Below are 22197 nucleotides of genomic sequence, written 5' to 3'. Positions count from 1 at the left end.
CTGATGCTTTATCTGTTGATCTAGGTACAGGTTGCATGGGTGTGCTCAGCTTATGAAAATTCATTGTGCTGCACATGTATGATATGTGCATGCTTCCATTGCAATAAAAAGCAAAAAATAAAAACAAACAAAAAAATTACAGGTTTGCTAAAGACTTTTGACCACACAGCATTGTTGACAGAAGTGTGTCCATGACACATCAACTGAGCAAAATAAGGGTTGTGAATAAAGGCCAGGGCAGCAGAGAGGACTTGGGTCACATTCCGAGGCTTCCAAAGCCTTCCTCCACACAGGACATATTTAGGCAGGATGACATCACAGTAGGGGAGAAAGAAAAAAAACAGCACTTCCTCTCTAGTTTTTAAGCTCTTCTTTGTCTCACTATTCCTTCTCCCAAAATGTCCCCTTTCCTCCACCCACTACTCTCAGCCAGACATCTTATAAAAGAGCAGTGGTTGCAGAAGTGGTTCCCTGGATCTAGGTATTTCCTGAGTCTAGCAAGTCTCCAAGGTACCACAGCAGAAAGAGAGTATCACTCATGTAAGGCTGCTAGACATGGCACCCATGTGCAACACACTGTACATCCAGTTAGTGTGGACTGGAGAAATGAATACACAGTCTATGGACTGAGTCCAGAGTGCTCATGATAAATGTGCTGAATGCAATTATGGCTGTTCTCTATGTTTCTGCTAAATCCTGCCTGCATACTTCCACATATTTCATCTTTAGCCAAGTCAAAATATCCCGCATCACGGTTTTCATGATTTTTAAGTGTTCATGAGAGCTCTTTACCACTTTTTGTAATAAGTTTGGTGAACCAGCACCCTGAGGTAGTCAAGTTGCCTGAGTTGCTAACATTATATTAAAAAAAAAAAAAAAAAAAAAAAAAACAAGCCTAGAGGATGGTGTGTCTGTTTTTAGCACTCATTCCTAACTACGTGGAAAAAAGTTTTCTGGCAACTATGCTGCTAGGAGCATATTTCCTGTTTTTAATACTGTTTAGTATGAATGGGTCTCTCGAGACCAACATTAATGCTGCAGAAGCAAGTGAGCTGAGCCCCCAAGACAGCTCCGATTTCATAGTTGGGTTTAGCAGGGCAAGCTGAAGCCCACTGGACTCTCGTCAATCCAAGGTCTGGCTCAGAGATTAGTTTTGTGTTGCTGTGGACATCACCTGCCTCATGCATCCCACCAGAAGGGCACTATCCTCCTTCAAGCCACACCTGCCTCCTCCAGTCTTAACGACTGCTTGTAGAAGGGAAGCATTGCATGTAAGAATCACAAGATCTTCAACCACACTGGTCTTGTGCCACTTCTTCCACAGACTTCAAGTTACTTCAACCAAGTAAACAAGGTCTGACTCAAGCAGCAGTTGTCTTGGGACAAGTTGTCTTGGTCACTTACCAAAGAGCATGCAAGCTGGGTGCCAGTGTCTCATGCCTATAATCCTGCCTACTTGGGAGGTTGAGATAGGGAGGACCAAGGTTCAAAGCCAGTCCAGGAAATAGTTCAAGAGACCCCATCTCCAAAATAATCACAGCAAAATGGACTGGAGGCGTGGCTCAAAAGATAGAGCACCTGCTTTCAAGCACAAAGCCCTGAGTTCAAATCCCAGTCCCACAGAAAAAAAGAGTATGCAAAAGACAAAAAAAGTAAGATGCTGGAGGAAAGACCTGAGGGGGGTAAGCACTCAGCTCAACAATTATTTGTTGGTGACAACTAAGAGCTATAATGACAGAAACCTGAATGATCACACAGGAACTTGGGGCTGATTTTCAATAAGCATGGAAGGTAACCTCTAAAATTTTTATGGAGCTGACAAAAGTGTAAGAGATTCATCTTCTCTGGGTAGAGGACATTAGTCACAGAATAAATAAATACCTAGAAATTAAAGGAAGTATAATTTAGGATAAACCTAGAAAATATTACAAGACTTAATTCAATTCAAAATTATACAGTGAGTGTCTTCAGGATTCATTCTGGACCTTCTTCAATCTTTCTTCAACCACCTCCGCCCCCAAGCTGAAACTGACTCCCTGAGCTTCACAGATGCGGAAAATCCTAGTTAGTAAAAGAGGTGCTAGGACATGGTGAGTTGTGTTGGAAAGAAAAGGAGCACAGTGGCTACAGAGTTAGTGCACAGACCCCAGACTCCCTCATGGTCATCTCTGGTTACAAAACCACCTGGTGAAGTGATGTATCCATTTTCTATGAAGTATAAGTTTTTTCTTGTATTTTGAAGAGCATCTGGATCAATTAGAACTATTCAGGAAATTCATAATAAAGCATCCTGGCTATACCCCTAGGAAGCACTTGCTCGGATAGGAAACTAAAAGTAAGTGGTGTTTCCACGCTTCAAAGAGAGGAGTGAATGGGGAGGCTTGAACACCTATGTTCTTTGTTCATGACTCGTGGTCTTTGACTATAGCAAATGCAGGATTAACAGTCCAATATTTTCTAATTGTCAGCTAATTCACACCATACTCCAAATATTAGCAGCAAGAACAAAGTTAGGAAAGGGAGTGCATTCACATAGTAAATAGCAGCATGATGGAAAAAGCAAGAGCTTTGGAGACAACAGACCTGGGTTTAAATCTAGCTTTGCCCCTTAGTAGTGTGATCATGGATAAGTTACATAACCTCTCTAATTGTCAGTTTTCACATCTGTAAAACAGAGATGTTAGTAAGCCATATTACAGGGTTGTTGTGAAGAGCAAATGAGGTAGTATCCAGTTCAGCACCTGGTACTGAGTAGGTTCTCCAAAAGGGCTATTTTTTTTCCACCTTCCCAGTGAAGCAAGCTGGTTATGAGAACATGTTCCAAAATTTACTACAACTCTTCCAAACCCTGAAATTGAATCTCTAAACCCCATGGGAACATTTCTAGATGCCTTACAGAAGGAAGAAGTTGTTAATTTTCTTAAAATCTCTAATGTGGGAGAAAAGGAAAAGCAATACCAGCCAGAGATCACCATATGTTTGTGTTTTACACATCAACGTACTACCACAACAAAATGGGGTTAGTTTAATAGGGGAGGAACAGTAAAGAAAGAAAAGTAATTAAGGGTCTTCATTCCTGTCAGATCATCTCTCAACAGAGTCACAGCCTGTCCCAACTGCACAGAAGCTGCAGTAATCTTCCTCCTACATCAATCCAGAAAATATTCTTAAAAGCATTTGTGTCTTATTTAATTGATTACAGAAATAAGAGCTGAGACATGAAATGAATGACAAAGAAACAATCCCCCTCTTCTAGGAAGAGGTGCAAGAAAAATGGGCTTAAGTACATTCAACTGCTTGCTTCTTTTGCTCCTGAGGACCAGCTATTTAAGAGTTGTTTGAATACTGACAATGATCTTAGGGCCTGAGTCCACTACTTCTGCCTAAGACCAACTCCCCAGGGTATCTGCCTTTTATAATTTCAGTCTTTATTAGGGTATGCCTAACGTAGCACATGTGGTCACCACTGGATTTCAGGCTTTTGTTGTATTCAGCCTTGGGGTAAATGGGACTATAAATAGCCCATATTCTTCTGCCTCACACTTGAAAAATAAGAAACTTTCCTTCCTGCCTTTCCTTCAGAAACAGAGGTTTTTTAAAAAAAAAAAAAAAGAAACAGAGGTTTTCACTGAAGTTTAAACATTTGAACCCAGCTTCCTCCATGATGATTACGTATCATATGCTAAGTATCCAATCTCGGCCAAGTGACGCCTACACCTATTTTATTATAGGACTAAAGGGTATGCAGAATGAAACCCAGGAGGCGGCTCCAAGTTAAGATTAGTGACTGAGTCATATGACCCTTTGAGAAGTCTTTGATCTTTTGGGGACCTCATGGAGCTATTAGGTTAAATCTATGTGTATGAAACACTACCTTCAAGCCTTAGGTAGACGTGTCCTTCCTACCTTTGGAAGAAAACCTACAGACTTAAATGCTATTCAATCATGAATACAACAATCACTCAGTGAATTTAGTTTGTTTTTTTTTAATGGTCAGTACTGGGGATTGAACTCAGGGCCTTATGCTCCACCACTTGAGCCACATTCCAAGTCCAAATGAACTGTATTTTTGACAACCCCTCCCACCACTGACAAAAACAACCTACTTCCTTCTTCAAGCTTCATCAAACACTTGATTAAAATAGTTATAATATTTACCACACTGTGGAGAAATTATCTCTATGTCTCCCTCAAGAACTGTTAGTTTTTTAAAGGTAAGTATAATGCTCAATTCATATTGGTTATTTCCAATGCCTAGCACAAGTTCTGGCATATTTTTAGTAAATGAATACTAAAAGAACAAACAAAATAGAATAATCAAATATTAGATGAGCTTTCACAAATAAGAAAAACATCAAATCGATGCTGATTTAAGGGGAAGGTAACAGTAAAGAGGGCTAGCCAGTATAAGTAGGCAGAACAAAGATAAAAACAAATTATTTCCTCTACATCTCCATATCTGCTCACATTCTAAAAAGGCTTTTTTGCTGGAATATGAGCTTATAAAAATGTATGTAAATCACAGAATAATAGGAGTCACTATACATTTAGGACCATCCCTGACTTCATATCCTGGAATAGGAAACATGGGGTCAAACTCTTGTTCCAAAAAATGCAGATCACAAAAAGCAGCAAATGGTCCAAGACCTGCTCAATACACTCAAAAATATTTCAGGATAAACTATCAATTTCTGTCTTTTTTTTTTTTTTTTTTTTGCTATCTTGAGGGCCAAATCCAGGGCTTTGGGAATGCTAGGATCTACCACAAAATAAAAACATTAGCAATGCATCATGGAGTTCATAACATATAAAAATATGAAATGTGTAACTTGATAGCACAATGACTGGGAGGAAAGAAACAAATACTCTAGTCTGAAGCCAGCCTGAGCAAATAGTTCCTGAGACTCTATCTCAAAAATACCCAACACAAAAAAGGGCTGGGGGAGTGGCTCAAGGTGTAGGCCCTGAATTCAAACCCCAGTACCACAAAAAAAAAAAAGAAAATAAATAATATTTTTATTGTATACTTTATATATATTTATCATTATACTTTATATATATGTACATATATGTGTGTGTATATATATATTATATATAAAGTGTAAGGGTAAGCCTTAACATAGGGAAAGAGGTAGCTGTATATCCTTTTATATTATGTATTTCTAACTAGGTATCTATATTAACTATTTTTTAAATTCTGGTATTTTAAAAGAAAAACATTTTCATTGAAAAATTAAAAGCACCAGGCAGCAGTGGCTCATGCCTGTAATCCCAGCTACTCAAAAGGAAGAGATCAGGAGGATTATAGTTCAAAGCAGGCCAGCCCTGGGCAAACAGTTTGTGAGACCCTATCTAGAAAAAAAAATCACAAAAAATGGTGTAGTGGCTCAAGTGATAAGAACATCTGCCTAGCAACATGAGGCCCTAAGTTCAAACCCCAGTACTGCCAAAAAAGTACAAAAACAAAGAATGAGCTAAGTGAGGAGCTATAGTAGTTATAGTAGTGAAGGTGTTTGTATTTTCAATTATAATCTTTTGTATTCTTTGGATATTTTACAATCATCTTGTATTGCCTTTACAACATAATATTTTAGTAAATTGCTTAGCTAAAATACACTAATTGATTAGCAAACATTTTGGTGCATGTTTTTTTTTTGTTTTGTTTTGTTTTTTTGCCGTGGTACTGTGGCTTGAACTCAGGGCCTTCACCTTGAGCCACTCCACCAGCCCTATTTTCATGAAGGGTTTTCTGAGATAGGGTCTTGTAAACTATTTGTCCAGGCTCGCTTTGAACTACATCCTCCTAATGTCTGCCTCCTGAGTAGCTAGGATTACAGGCGTGAGCCACCAGTGCATGACTTCTTGCTTGCTTTTTGCTGACCACAGAACCAGAGAGAAACCCACATTTTCACTGAACACTGCATTTAGAAAGGGCCTTTTTAAAGCTGGAAGAGGAGATGCATGTCTATAATCCCAGCATTTAGGAGGTTTAGGTAGGAGGATCTCCACTTCAAGGTCAGCCTGTGTACATAGTGAGACCCTGTCTTTGAAAAACAAAACAAAAAGGTGGGAGGGGGGGCTTTTGTTGGTCAGCTGTGCTGGTACCCCAAACAGAGGACTATTGAAATGGTGCTGCCAGGATACTTGACCGACACTTACTGTGCAATTATGTGGGGAAAAAAATTAGCAAATGGCATAGCAGACCAGGTGGCATCCTAGGGGGAGGCCTGCTGTTATCAATCTGCCTGGGCACACTTGTCTGGTATAGTAGACGACATACAGATATTTTGTTTAAAGGGCTACTCTTCATTTTGTATCATCTCGTTTAGATGATTTTGCAAACTGATTTTGTCTCCGTCGTTATACTTCTTTCCTTTAAACAATCTACTGACAATTCTTTTAAACACAAGGACAAACCCAGTGTAAGGGTTAGAGTGAGCATTGCAGATGCAACAGGAGACCTTCTGGGTAACATCAAGGACAAATGACTCAATAATTCTTTATTTATGCTTAGGCTGCCTGGGTCTGTAAATGACTCTCAGACTTTCAGCATGCCTCCCTTGCAGATAACCTCTCTCCAGCCTAGAGCGCAATGGCTCCAGATACTTCCAGGAATTCCTATTACACTTGGCTCATGGGAGGAAAGTCCAAACAACCTTTGTATTTTAAAAGCATTCTCTCGTTTTCACTGCTTATTTTGGTACAGGCATTTGGCACCAGCAACGAACATTAAGTGTTAAGGATTTCTGTCTTTCAGATGTTTCTATGAGTCTGAAAACTACTCTTTAAAAATTCACAGTTAAGTTTATAGAGAGGGGGAAAACAAGGTAGACAAAGCCAAAAGAATGACCTGACTTCAAAATCCAGCCCATGGATGTGCTAATGGAGCTGAGCAGCTGTGCTGCTGGCATAGGGAGCATGAAATGAAACATGGAAATCTCCCTCCCCCAACTCAGGCCTGCAGAGTCCAGTCCAATGATTGCACAAAAACGCCTTTTCTTATACACTTCTCTTCCCTCTACTTCTGTCCCCATCTTGGTTGGAAAGAAACAGCACTAGTGATGGAATGCATAAAGCTCTGCAAATATTCATGAGAAAATGCTTCAACACCCACACGCTCCCCAGCTCCCAACGCATACATGCACCAGGAAAAGGGGACGCACAGAAAACTCACAGACATCTGTGGTTCTACAGTTAAGCAAACTGGGAAGGCTTCTCAAAACAGGCAGCAAGATTCAAGAAAAGGGGTATCTCAGTGGTAGAGTGTATGCCTAGCACGGGAGAGAGGCCCTGGCTTTGATCCCAAATACCACCCTCCTCCCCCCAAAAAAAAAGAGAAAGGAAAAAAAGATTCAAGGAGGCAGAGTCCTAGCTGGTCTGCCATTCATCAAATTATTGACTGAATAATTATTAATCCAATAGCCATTAAGTGATCATTTAAGATGTGCAGCACTGGAAATACAGGAACAAAGCTACGAAGGGTGGACTGTGTGTGAGTGTGGGCTCCAGTGTCACACAGTCAGGTTTAATTGCGGGCTCCATCACTTGACTGTGTGACTGGAAGCAAGCTACTCATCCTGTAGGAGTGTGTTGCTATCTCTTAAATGGAGATACATCTACTGTAAAAACTGATGTAATTCTAACAGGATCTGCCCCTCTGTGAGCTCTCAAATTCCTCCTCATGTCAGTTTCTTCGGTATGTTTCCTTTTCTTCTTGCTCCTCCAAAGTCCCTTTTTGGTTTCAGTAACTTCCAACTTCTTTACTCTTTCCCGAAATCCTTTATTCACAGTCCAAGTTCAGGAGACACAAGAAGCGGGAGGCATAAAGAAGTGAGGGTAGTGATCTCATCTCCACCTCGCCCTACTTACCTTTTCTTTTTTCTCTTTTGTAGAAGATAGTTAAAAAAAAAAAAGTGATTTATTAGGAAAGCAAAAGTCTATATATCTTGGGAGGTAAGGTGAGAAATTTTATCCAATAGGGTGGGGTGACTGGGTGGCATGAAACTGAGGCCCTCCCGTTGTGGCCCATCCCCAAATGGTTTGAGGACCTACTTACTTTCTTGAAGCAGCAGATAGCAGATCTTTTGTCTGCATTAGATAAGAGATCACTCATCTTCATTTTGTAATGGAGTGGAACCCTAGCCAGAAATGCTGCTTCCAGTCACATCAAAGAACCCAGCAGGCACTCAATGCCCCTCCCCCCAGAATGCCAGATACCAGTAGTGCAATCTTCACTGAGTACAGAGCTTGGTATAGGTCTGATCTACAGAATAAAATAGATCAGGCATGGTGGCCCAGCTATCCAGGCAGAGATCAGAGGATGGTGGTTCAAGACCAGCATGGACAAAAAATTATCAAGAACCAATCTCAATAAATGTGTTGGGCGTGGTGGTATATACCTGTAATACCAGCTACATAGGTAGGAAAATCTTGGCTTGAGGCCAGCCTGAGAAAAGTACAAGACCCTATATGAAAAAAAACCTAAAGCAAAAAGGGCTGGAGTTGTGGCTCAAGTGGTAGATCACTTACCTTAGCAAGCACAAGGCCCTGAATTCAATGCACAGAATTGTCAAAAAAGATAAACAAAACAAAAGAAAGCATTCAGGTTTCTTAGGATTCTGCTGGCCGCACACTACCTGCTTTGCTGGACCTTTGTATTGAATCTCATAAAGTTTGTGGTACCAGCCAACAGAATAAGCAACAGACATTCCCTGTAGCCTTAAGAACAATTCTGGACTGGCCAAAAAAGAAAAAACATTCTATAATGATATTTTGTCTGTCTAGGCCTTCATCTTTAAAAACAATCTAGCACTCTTCTAATAGCAATACTCTGGATTTTTTTTTTCTTTTCGAGACAGGATCTGCATCACACAGGCTAGCCTGGAACTTGAGATACTCCTCCTCAGTCTCTCAAGCAGCTGGGATTACACATGTGCATCTGTACTCCCATCTCAACATTCTGGAATTCTGTAAATTCAACTAGTAAGCTACTATGTATCAGGATCCAAAAATTCTGCACGGGACACTCTTCATGCTTTAATTCCATACAATTCTCTGCAACTTAATTGAAATCCTCTATGGAAATGAAGGCCATATCGTTGAGTACTTAGGAAGCATTATGGCCTGTCTTCCTGCCTCTGGACCAACATTCCTTCACTAAACAGTCGCACGCCGAATGCACATGAGGTGTACTTTGTTAACAGCAGTTTTCCTCTTGATGTCTCTAGTCCAGTCTTTTAATCGCTTTCTGGGGTGTGTGTAGTTTCCCTCCCCAAACTCCTGACATCTCCATACCAAAGCGGTGAGTCTATAATTCCCTAGCTCAGTCCTCTCGGAGGGCAGGCAGTGATGTGCTCTGTGTTTTGTTTGGTATTTAGTGTACTGTGAAGGCCAAACAAATACAAAAAAATCATCTTACTATTGTAATTTTAGTTTTGGCCTTAGTGGTTGTGGGGAAAAAATTTCCTGCTCATTTGCATGATTTTTTCATCTGGAAAAGTTACAAATGTTTTAGCCAAATAAGAGACTATTTTAAATATAAAGATTCCCAGGAGAATAAAAGCAACTACTTTCCACAAAGGGTTGGGTAGCTTTTTGTTCCTGGACATGAGTTTTATTGACTCAGTATGGATTTGTTTTGAACAGCCACTTACATTCTTGGTGGCAAAGCTGAGCTAATGTTCCTCGTGGAAAGTTTTACAAACACACAATGGCGCTAACACAATACACTTAAGCAGAGGATTCCTGCTCCAACAGATGTTCCTCACCAGGAGGGTTAGTTTAGTTTTCCAAGTGGAGTGCACTGGTCCCAGAAGGAATTATGCCCAGACTTAAAGAGAGATTTTCAAATCTATTTTAACTCTGTGAAAAAAATATGGACCTTTCTTTTCTTACACTATAACGTTCATTACAACAGGGACCCAGCCACAGAATGCAAGGATTCATGCATCTAACTACTAGGCAGACACATTACATAATTATTTCATTTCCTCCTCACGTAACTCCTTTTTTTTTTTTTTTTAAACGGTACTAGGGCTTGAACTCAGGGCCTTCACCTTGAGCCACTCTACCAGCCCAATTTTTTGTGAAGGGTTTTTCAAGATACACTCTCTTGAACTATTTGCCTGGGGCTTCGAACCACAATCTTTCTGATCTCTGCCTCCTGAGTAGCTAGGATTACAGGTGTGAGACACCAGCGCCTGGCTCACATAACTCTGAGGCATACATTATCGCTAATAAAACTAGGATGCAGAGTAGTTAAGCAACTATGCCTAAATTTAAACACAAGACTAATTTCAGACACTGTAATAAAGATTCAAGCCAGATAAAATGTAGGCCAATTTTGAAGAAAAACTTTGGCTGCAAATTCAAATATTAACAAACAGTGGAAACACAATTTAGAAAAACAAGCATCACCTTAAGAATGGTAAGGTGGTGACACCAAGGTCATGGAGAAATGGACAAGACTGATGTATAATCCCACATAACTCCCCCATTCACTACAGTCTTTTCTCTTCCCCCTCCACTTTTCATCTCTTCCTTTTCCCATGTCCATTTTGTTTTCTTTTTATACTGTAGCACAGTGAAGAATATGAATTTTGTGTTCAGATGACCCTGTGTTCAAATTTAGGACTTCTTACTATATGACTTTGGCAGATCATGGAACATCACTGAGCCTAAATTTCCTCATCTATTAAAAGGGGGGAGGGTAAAAATCCTCTGCCATTGAGAGAGTTGAAGGGATTAAATCAGATAATATATGGAAAGAGATGACCAAATCATTAGTAGGCTAAATGGGATCCTTTTTTTTTTTTTTTTTTTTTGGCCAGGGGATAGGGAAGAGTATTAACTTTGAGTGTCAGTGAGGCTTAATGGAAATGTCATATAATTTAATTTGGAACTGAACAATCCTGGGTCTGAATCCTGTTCCACCCCTTATTGGCTAAGTGACCTGGGACAAGTCTTATAACCTTTCTGTGCCTTTTCCTTATCTATATAATGGAGTAAATAATATAGATTACACAGAAATTAAATTAAATGATAGACATTTAAATTACATCTGGTTGTCACTAGGCACTTAACAAATAAAATTGCCTCTCAGCAGAACTTTGAGGAGTTGGTGTGTCCTCCAGTGGCTCATGGTTGTTGATAGCTGAATCTATTTACTAGGATATGTTGCCACTAAGGAATTAAAGTGACAAAGCACTAAGGAATTTTAACCTTGAACTTATATTTTCAGGCTATAAAATAAATATACAAAGAGGGAGGCAGAGATACAAAGCAATGAAAAGACAACCATAAGAAAGCATGGGTCCAAGTGCTAGTGCCTGTAAACCAGCATTTGGGAGGTCAAGGCAGGTGGATCCTAAGTTCAAGGACTGCCTGGCTACACAGTAAGACAGGGTCTCAAAAAAAAAATAAGAAAGAAAGTAAAAGAAAGCATGTGTCCAGTCCCACTTGCGCATTTGCTGCTTGTATATTCCCTATACAAGTTACATGGCTATGCGGGTAACTTGGAGGGGGGGGGTGACCTAGATTAGTGGTTAATGTGTGGTGATATTTCTGATTGTTACAATTCAAGGATTGCTACTGGAATCTAGTGGGTACAGGCCAAATATTCTACAATGCACAGGACAGATGCTTATAAAAAATGTTATAATATTCAATAGTGCTGAACTTAAGAAACCCTGGCCTTAATGACAATTAAGTTCCCTTCAAGTGCTAACAAACTAATAGACAGGACCAATACTGAACAGGTGACATTCTTGATAACACGTATGAATGGATAAAGCCAGATATTTAGATATTTCCTCAAAACCCATTGATTACTTCTCTCAGATATTTTGATATCTAAGGTCACTGCTATATTTCTAAGAGTGTTGCAACCCTTCTTTTATACCAGGACCCAAGGACTTGGTTCCTTACCTTTTGCAGTTAGAATCAGTGTGTCCAAAGCCATAAGAGTCCATTTGGGTGAACAGATGATTTAAGTACATCTGAACCAAGGACAGAAGGAGGACAGAAGATGTGATACAACACAGCAAAGTAAAGGAAGCCTGATTCCAATAGCTACAGGCTGCACGAGTCCTCTTACACAGCCTTCTGGATCAGACACAACTGTATAGTCAAGAAGGAGATCAGAAGTTGCCAGAGGTTGGGGTAGGAAAAATAGACTACTAAGGGATATGAAGAAATTTTGGGGATGATGGAGTATTTTATATAATATATGTATAACTGTAGTGTCAGTTATACACCTATATACATTTGTCAAAATTCACAGAATTATATGCTGTACATAGGGGATTTAAAGCCAGGTGTGGTGGTGCATACTTGTTCTCACAGCACTGAGGAGCCAGAGGCAAGAGTATAGTGACTGGAAGTGTGGCTCAAGTAGTAGAGCACCTGCTTTGCAAGAGCGAAGCACTGAGTTCACCCCCTCGCCCCCCACACACAAAAATAGTAAGTTTGAGGCCAATCTGGGTTACATAGTGAGACAACGTCTCAAAAAAAAAAAGGTGAATTTTACTGTTTCTACATTATGCTTCATAAGACTGACTCCCCTAACCAAACATGGTCACAAATCCTGTAGAGAGAATGAATTAGGTAACATTTAAATTCTTTCCCTCCAAGTTCTATGATTTTATGATATTCTGCCTCGCTTGCCCTTATGTCCTAGTGATTAAGTCTGGGCTTTGATTTCTGTGGCAAAGCAATGAGGCCTCATGACAGAATCATGTTGATGTAAGTTTTGGCACCATTCTGGGAGCTCTGACCCTATTCCAGCTGGTGACAGGTTTACTTCCTTTTCTCCTCCTATCCTGACAATAAGGGACTTGGACAATTAATAAACAAGTCAGAATAAACCCTCCAAGGTTTATTCACTTGTTTTATCTCTCTGCACAGGTTTCCTGTCTGGATCCCATTCAATCTTTCCAGTAACTTTCCAATCAGGCAACAGAAAACCCTATTTATCAATTCTCCTCTTCTATGGTTTTGGGTTTCTACTAGATTACAAATATAATTAAGCCACATAAATGTAAAACACGGGCCTCACATAAAACTCACATCCAAGCTCATCAATATTGCACATGGGTAAGTTTTGTTTTGTCTTAACACATACACACCCCCTCCAATATTTGTTTTATCAAATGTTACTTAAAATAGCTAATTCTTATGTATGTACATTATAGCCACAAGTATGCCATGGTGGTCTGAAATAGCGATCAGAATGCTCACACTTTCTGCTAATAGAAAGACCACTGTCTTCAAGCCACAAATACAGTGACAATGGTAGACTGCTACTAAAGTCCTTCCTCTATTATTAAGACTCAGTTCTTTTCCTAGCTCTTGGTAGGTCTCAATGAAAGAGTTTGCAAAATACCAGTAACTAAGTACATTGAGTTTTATACACATTGAGTTCGGGGATAAAAATCAAGACCACTAGACAAACCTGGACCTTCCAGTGTCCTCAAATTCCAAAGGACAGAAGACTTGATAAGAGTCAGGTGATGTCTACATTTCCTTTTCTACTATTTATAGCAATACAATGAGAGTAGGAAGGTGGAGTACTTGGGATATAAGGGCCTAGAGAGACAACAAATCCCACAGCGGTCTATGGTCTTGTTTCCATGTGTTCCTCACAGAAGGAAAGAATGGGGAAATTACATTTCCATGGTTTAGAACTATACAATCACTATTAGCAGTCTGCCATTAGCAAAAAATCAGTACTGTCTCCCCCAAGTAACTCAGACTTGATAAGGCTGTTCCTCTGGTATAATTTTTAAAAAGTTTCACAAAAAACTAAATACTTGGCAGAAAGAAGACTGGCTTTTTATTCAAAGGAATATGGTTGCCCAGGTCTCCCCCAAAGTATTTCCAATTCCAATTGGAAAGAATTGCTAAGGATATATTCCTAGAGTGTCTTTTCTTTCATATGTAAGTATAATGATACCAAATAAAAGGTATCATTTATTTGAAAGGCCAAATAAATGGGGACATGGTTTTTGTTTATTTTGAGACAGGGTTTGCTAAGCTTCCCAGGCTGGCCTTGATCCTGCAATCCTTCTGCCCTGGCCTCTTGAGTAGATGGGACTATAGGCATGCACCACTATGACCACTTTACAATTTTTTTTTCTAATTTCAGGAGTAGACTTTCACAGAGTATACTGGTGACTGCTGGGATGAAGTCTATTGTCTGTGATCACAGAATTGAATGAGGCAAGACTTGTTGGCCATCATGGGGACTGAAACCATGGGCTTCTACAGTGCTCAAACCAAGACAATTCTATTGCATTCCAGAAACAAAGATGTCCTGTGAACCCACTGCCTAGACCTCCAGCTGCCTTAAAAATTCGAGAAAGGGCTAACTAGAGCTATAAGGCCCAGGAATAGCAACAAACAACCTCAGCCAGCAAGGCCTTGGCTGGCCTCTTGTTCCTCAGACAGCAGGCGAATAGAATTCACCTACTACATACCTTGCATGCTGGCAGACTAGCTGCCTCACCCTTTCACACTCTGCCTAGGAGAACAAGAACAGGTGTAAGTCTCAAAATACCAGCCTCTAGGACTCCTGGGTCCTTCCACTGTTCACAGTACAAGGTCATGTTCCAAGTGGGCCTAAGTCATAGGCTTAGGCCTATGACTACCTGAGCTAACCTACATCCACCTGAATCACGCTGAGGACCAAGTCTAAATGGATACCAGCCAAGTTCCATGCCCTGCCAAGCAGTCTTTTCCCACCTCCTTCACTCTTTCTGGAACTGATGTCTCTCACTACCATTTCTTAAACCAAAATACTAGTTTCTTACCAAAATATCCTAAGAAATAGCCAGAGCCCTGATTCCAAGCTAATTTAGCAATTAATTGCTAATTTAGCTAATTAGCAATTTGCTAAATTGCTAATTTAGCAATTTGGAATTTAGCAATTCCAAGCTAATTTTCCAGTGCTAAAGAAACGAAGAGTCAGATACATGATGAGAACACTGTGTTTGAAGTAAGTTTCTTTTGTTCATGCTACCATAGACATGATTACTTCAATAGGCCACTGGTTTTTTGGTGTTCTGGAGTTTTTCCCTTTTGAAAACCCATCAGTTTGTATTCACATTTTCTTAAAGTACCAATTAGAGTACATTTAATCTGTGCAATGGTACCTTGAAAAGCATCTTTATAAACATTTTTTAAAAGTTGAAGAGAGTGAAGACAAATGACATTACCATGTCCTGAGATGCATACTGAGGGTCCTCTGGGTTGACTGACCAGTAGCAATAATCAAAGCCGAATGCCACAACCTTCTCCCGGGAGTCTCCAAAACCATCTGGTCGACTGGCCACCTAAAATCAAACACAGAAACACAGTATCAGAAGCTGGCCAGGAGCACTTGATTACTCTCTACTATAACTAGATAGCACTGGACTGGTCATAGGAATGTTTATCATATCTATCTGCAAAAAATAACCTGGCCTCTATCTCATTAGGTACAAATAAAGCCCCAGAGAACTAAATACGTTTATTATGCTGTCATGTATCTGTCTAAATATGCACATAGATATTAGGACAGCTCAGGACAGAAAGCCTCTCCCTCTCTTTGAGTCTCTTCATCATCACTATCATTTTTCCCTCAACATTCCCAGAGAGGGTACTGGAAGGGCATGAGTAGTTCAGCCCCTGAACCTGATATGCACCACCAATCTGGAGCTTTCACTGAGACCCCTGAGATATCCACCTCCTGTGAATTTAGAAACCACGTTTACAGAAGAGCCAGGAACATTCCAATTGCCCAAAGTACGTGAGGGAAGAGCCACAGCTTGGAAACACACTGACCTCAGGGTACTAAGGAGAATGGCTTTGTTCACAGAAATACCTTGTCTTACTCTTTAACATTTAGACACTCTGACAGGAAAAGACAATCCTGGCATTAGCCATCAAAAACTACAGAAGGCAGCCAGGCACCGGTGACTCACGCCTGTAATCCTAGTTACTCAGGAGATAAGGAGATAAGGAGATAAGGAGGACCGCAGTTCAAATCCAGCCTGGGCAAATAGTTCGCAAGACCCTATCTTGAAAAAAAAAACCCTTCACAAAAAAATATGGCTGATGGAGTGGCTCAAGGTAAAGGCCCTGAGTTCAAGCCCCAACACCGCAAAAAAAAAAAAAAAAAAAAAAAGAAAGAAAGAAAAAGAAAAACTACAGAAGAATGAGGTTATCAGAACGAGTCAGAAGAGACTGTTAGTGGATAACTGACATTACGGAAATAAGCAGCCCCAGAGGTGTGTAGTAGACATAAAAAATTTGATTGTAGTTGAGATTTAGTCTTAAGAACAAAAAATATTAGAGCTCAGAACAAAACAGCTGAAATGATTAGGCAACAGAAATAAATATGAGATGGCAGAGAATAAAAGGTCCTTTGTTCCCCAGGAGCTCCTGTTGAAAGTGTTTGGCAGGTCTCATTCTCTTTTAGCAGAGAGGTACTGACAAGAAGAAACAGATTACATCGTAGTAGTAACACAGGAGTGGGCATGGCTCTCAGGTCTAGAGTCCAGATAACTCTCACTCTTGCCCATCAGTTTCCTCAGCTCTCAGGAATGCTGGCTTCCTTCCACCTAAAGCAGTAGTCACATGGTCAACTTCCCTCTTCTCTCTCCACTTCTCAAGGCCCACAAAGAAAGAACCCGTCCATCTTCCGCTGGCCTGATAAATGGAGGAAGGGGTGGAGGAAATTGCCTCTAGGAGAGGGTGAGGGGTGGGAAGGAAATTCCCTGTGTCTGTCCTATTGTAACTTAAAGTTCAGTCAGATCTGTGAAAGAAAATTTGTAATAAGATTCAGGCTAGTAACCAACTCCCTTTTGGAATCTAAAAGCTGATACTTGGACCTCAGTATGGCCAATATAAAGCCTTCATTATCAGGTATATACTAAAATTCCTAATGATGCCTCTAGATAAAGCAGTATCAGCAGAGAGGCTTAGGACAAAGTTTACCTGGTGGTCAGGTGAGTTAAATAGACATATAGATTGCCTCAACATGATTTAAGCTGGTCACAGACCCTATAACATCCCATGTTTATTTTCAAAGCAGTGATTAACCAGTTTCCAAAGCAGCTGCACCCCATTTGATAGAATTTGGGCTGTAACAGCCACAGCCCCTGCACTTTCTCTGGTTTTTTCTTTTTTTATTTGCTTTATGATTGATCCAAGATGTTCCCACAATTCCCTTTATATGCCCTTCTGTCCCCATATCCCCATGTTAAATACATTCATACACTCCTTCACCCCAGAAGCCCCTGCAATAATACTAGCTCCTCAGTGGAAAGCAAATGGAAAACCAATTTCAGGCTTACCTTTAGGTTCCTGATTTTGGCCACTTTGTCATCAACTTCCACAATAATTCTTCCCCCTTCTTTGGTCTCCCTAGAAACAAGACCCAAGTTTATATGAGAAAGAACCCTTTTTTTTTTATTGTTGTGCTGGGTGGGGGTACACTGTGGCATTTACAAAAGGAGAAGGAACCTTTTTTTAAAAAATCACAAAAAGAAAAGCTGAAACTAGTGCAGGGGGAAGAGGGGGAAAAAAAACATTTCTCTACTGCTATTCCCATAAGTGGATATCATATCAAGGACTCCCTTAGCTGGCAAGTTTCCCTATACCCTTACAGTTTGACTCTGGAGCCACTAATAGTCACCATCATTTATTGATCACCCTGTATATGTGAGGCACTGTATTAGGTACACAATACATTGTTCATCTTACTCATCCTATCCTCCCACTTTCCAGATATAGCTTCCTAATACATCTTCATTTTTACAGATGGAGCACATAAAGCTTAGAAAACTGTATAAGTTGTCCAAGGTCACATAAGTAGGATTGGCAGAGCCTCAATTTAAACCCAAATTTGAGCACAAAGCTTGGGCTCTTAACTATTCCTTAGAAATCAGGCTTAGAAATCTTAAGAGTATCCTTGGCCCAGCACATAACAGCACAACCTCTCATTTTCTCTGGGATTCTGAGCATAGAAATTGATGGAAAAGGTATGGAAGTCCTCTTTATTGAGACTTCCCAAATCCTTTCATTTTCTTCAGTCTAAGAACCAAGATCCTATGTTGCAGTTATGCAGTAACACTACAACTAGTAGCTAAAAACTAACCAGCCTCTACATTAACTTTTAACAGGCTGATTCAGATGACCACATACCTGAAATCCATCTGTTTTAACAACACACAAAACTTCAGCAAAAGTGCCCAGACCAATATGTTAATAGAGGAGAATTACATTCAGTAGTATTTCTTCACTACAATGGAAGTTATCAATTAAATTACTCCCAGACAGGACCTGAACACAGAAGGTATCTTCAGTATCATTGTCATCCTTCCTCAGGCTTCCCAGAATTGAGGAGGGGCATGGTGAAACAGGGGTCTTTAGATTTTTTTTAAATTATTATTCCTTTTTCAAATCTGTCCGTAAATCTGGATAAATGCCTAGGTTAAAATTTTTCTGCCTCCTAAGTTAATGGCACTTATTGCCCTCGTGTACCTTCTTATCTATCATACAGTACTTAAGGCAGGAGAGGTTTTTTGTTTGTTGTTTTTTTTGTTGTTGTTTTGTATTGTTTTTTGGCAAAGTGTTCTACCACTGAGCGGTAGAACCCAGACTGGCAGTACTGGGGCTTGAACTCAGGGCCTATAACTTGAGCCACTCTACCAGCCCTTTCTTGTGATGGGTTTTTTGAGATAGAGTCTCTCAAACTATTTGCCTGGGCTGACTTCGAATGGAGAGCCTCCTGATCTCTGCCTCCTGAGTACCTAGGATTAGAGGCGTGAACTGCTGGCACCTGGTTTTATTATTCCTCTACCTGCTAAAAAAGTAATACAGGTTAAATTTGGACAAGAAATAAGTCATGCAATGAAAATTTCACATCTTTAATTATTAAGTTTGCTTTCTCATAAGAATTTGCTGCAGACTCTGGCAAAAAGCATAAAAAAAAAGTGTCTTGAACTTGCTTTCTTGGCAGCAAGATATAACACCACAGGAGGCTAAAATGTTGCTTTCCACCCAGGCTACTGCCACTGTTAACATGGAACAAAATGAAGGCTAACTGAATTTGAGGAGAACAGACAGATGGGCCACCAACTTCAATTAGAGCCGGTTTCAAAGAGCTCAAGTTATGCCTAGTGAGGAAAAGCCCAAAATAAGGCAGAATAGCTGCTATTACCACTTGCCTCTGTGACCAACTTGAAAAGGAGGTAAGTCCTACATCAGAACTATGAGGAAGGGAGAGGGTGTAATTAATAATAACAAGCTCCCCAGGTGGATTTTATATAAACTATAGTCTAAGAACCACTGTCTCAGAGAGGAATGTAACCAAGCTGTTACCACTTGATATTCTTTCATGAAACTTTAGTAAAGACCAGAGCGCTAAGTACAAGGGCCATTGGAAAAACAGTCATAAAGAACAGGAGGTTTGACTCAAGTGGCAGAGTGCCTGCCTAGCAAGCATGGGGCCCTAAGTTCAAACCCCAGTGCCACCCAAAAATAAAAAAGATAGCCACTAAAAACCATATGGCTAATACTTCATTAAACACTTAAAATGAGTCCAGTTCAGTCCTAAGTATTTTAATGTATTCTTTTAATCTTCATAAGAAAATTACTGAAATGGCATCCCCATTTTACAGAATGAAAAGAGAACAGAAAATCAACGTAGTGTGCAAAAAGTAACTTCTGAGAGGGCAATGGGGACTGCAGGATTAGCAGAACAGATTCATCCTCTCAACAGTGAATGATTTTTGGGTACACGGGGCAGTATCTCATAATGACATACAGAATTTCGGATTATGGAAAGCAACTCTGAGGTAGAGGAGAAGACATCAAAACCACTTCCTATGTTATTTATTCAAGGTTAGTTCTAATTCTACTGAGCAAAGGATTACTTTTGAGAAAGAGGTGCAAGTTTTCTGTTGACTCAAATCTTGGCTTTACTTGCTTTTAGATCTTAAGCAAAACCATTTTTTCATGTGGAAAAACACAAAAATGTAAACTCTGGCCAGATGATCTCCAAGGTTTCTTCCCAAGTACAACATCAGATCCAATGACTTTGTTAACTGAAACTGAACTAATGACTTATTTGAAGGCTGGAACAAATCACATCATCAGCAGATTCCCCACAAGTAAGAGTCTCAGTGAAGATAACAGTGAATATAATAATACATCTTGGAGTATAGCTACCATCTTCACAGAATTCCGTGGCAAGAAAGGAGTGGTCTGGACTCTCTAGCTGGGGTCCCATTGAGTTTTCCAGCCTGCTAAAATCTACTCACACCTGGAGCTCAGCAGTCTTGGCATTCTACCATTTGCTCTTAAGGCTCTTCACCTGAGCTAAAAGTAAATAACTTTTTGTGCTCATTTAATTTTTGTTGGATGAGATATGCTATCCTCTACCAGAACTACAAATAATGCAATTAATCTAATCTGTGCTATTTTAATTTTCCAGTTTCCAAGGATCTAAGAAGTTACTGTTAAAAAGAGTGGTCAATGCTATTATCCTGAGAATCTTAAAAGAACAATTTTGAGAAAATGAGATCAGAGGTTACCTCCAGGGCACAGCTGCATCTATGAATCCCCCAGCCCGGGCCTGAGCCACCACATCCCAGGTATGCAGAAGCCAGATGTTATAAGTCATTTACCAATCCAAACAGCAGTTCAGGTACCTGCTGCTTTCTTTCTTTCTTCATTGTACCTCTCTTGCCTTTTACCTATTCTATCTGTATTCACGTTTTTCTCGTTTCTTTCCCCTCTCTCATTTTCTCATTATTCTATCAATTACAAGACTTTTCAAAGCCGATGGCTTATATGAGGACAATCATAATCCACACTAATACCACATTTATTATGGGAGACCATGCCTCTCTTGATTTCTCTGTCCAGTTAGTAAGCCATCTTATGCTCCGGAAATGTCTTAATTTCTCTAATTATTCCAATGCGTGCCTTCTGGTCCCGATCCACACTCTGCCAGTTTCATCACCTATCACCCACCTCCTTCCACATCAACCCCCTCCCAACCAAAACTAATATCTATTCCCTACCAGCCTAAATTCTTTTTTTGTCGGGTGTTTTTTTTTTTTTAAACTCCACAGAGGACTGTTCTTTGCACGTTCTCCACCTGTGAGCAAATTCTAAAAGATCCACACGAGTGGAAAATTAGTCAAAGGGCGAAGACAATGTGTGACTGGACACTGGATGCTTCAGGGGCTGAGAAGGGCGGGATCAGATTCATCTGTGGGGAACTGAGGGTACCGTCCCCTAAAGCACAGCTCCGCCCTTCATCAAGTCAGCTGTTGAGCACAGGTTGAAACCGCCGGCTCTCTCGGGCCATTCTCCACATCCTTGAAGAGGAAACCCCTGCGCCCACCCCCCACCCCCGCTGCCAGCGCGCACCCTTCTGGCTCAGTCCTCGTGGGTCCTCCAGGGACACCACCCCGCTGCAAGGCGTTCAAGTCACGCCGAGTGGGAAAGACTCTATCCAGGGCCACAACCCCTGAGCCATGGTCCCTGGAAACTCCGCAGGCAGGACGCCAGGGCCGTGCCGCCCAAGGCAGCCCTTCCCTGAAGCCACCGAGGAACCGCTATTCTCCCGGACACCGCGCGAAAGCTCCATTCCAGGCCGCGTCCCGCCAGGCTTTACGGGTTCCGCACCCGATCCCAGGGTTACTTTGTGTCTGAGTTTTCTCCGCGCCAGAATCTCACGGGAGGCGGGGAAACTGAAGATTTCATGCTCTTCTCGGCTCACTTGACGCCACAGGCGCCCCCTCCAGCCCAGACTCACCTCTTGCTGAGAGGCCGGACCCGCACCGCCACCTTCACATTCGCCATCCCTCGGCCACAATCCAAGAGTAGGTGCGTCCAGTGGCGGCATCCCTGACCCCTGCCACAACCCCAGCCGGCGGAGTCCGCTGCACGCCCCTCCCGGGGCTCCCCAGCCCAAGCCCGAGCCGCAGACCGAAGGGGGCGGTGCCTGCAGAGCCTCAGCCAATCCTGAGCCTGGTGGGCGGGAAGACGCCTGGGCTACCCCTCCTCGCTCCGCCCCACACTCTTCTTGGGAAGCCCCGCCCAAACTCGCGTCGCTACCCGAGAGGGGCGGTGCCCGCTGAGCCTTGGCCAATCCTGAGCCCGGTGGGAGGGAGGACTCGCGGCCCTTACCGCCTCGCTCCGCCC

The 22197-nt window shown here is 41.2% G+C and overlaps 1 protein-coding gene across 6 annotated transcripts in view; it reads right to left on the bottom strand.

Annotated features, from left to right (window-relative positions):
• Nucleotides 1–21990, bottom strand: part of Stard9 (StAR related lipid transfer domain containing 9) — a 108030-nt gene extending 86040 nt beyond the window's left edge. For all 6 annotated transcript variants that reach the window (XM_074065756.1, XM_074065757.1, XM_074065759.1 and 3 more), the window contains exons 1-3: nucleotides 21809–21990; nucleotides 17334–17403; nucleotides 15213–15329 (exon numbers count right to left, since the gene is read on the bottom strand). In XM_074065756.1, the coding sequence (XP_073921857.1) occupies nucleotides 15213–15329; nucleotides 17334–17403; nucleotides 21809–21855 (234 nt within the window). In that variant the 5' untranslated portion in view covers nucleotides 21856–21990. The remainder of the gene's footprint in view (nucleotides 1–15212; nucleotides 15330–17333; nucleotides 17404–21808) is intronic.
• Nucleotides 21991–22197: the final 207 nt, after the last annotated feature.

Source organism: Castor canadensis, chromosome 2 (assembly GCF_047511655.1).
Source record: "Castor canadensis chromosome 2, mCasCan1.hap1v2, whole genome shotgun sequence".
NCBI classification, from domain to species: Eukaryota; Metazoa; Chordata; class Mammalia; order Rodentia; family Castoridae; genus Castor; species Castor canadensis.
The sequence above is the reverse complement of the archived record's forward strand: the minus strand, read 5'-3'. Positions and strand labels throughout refer to the sequence as shown.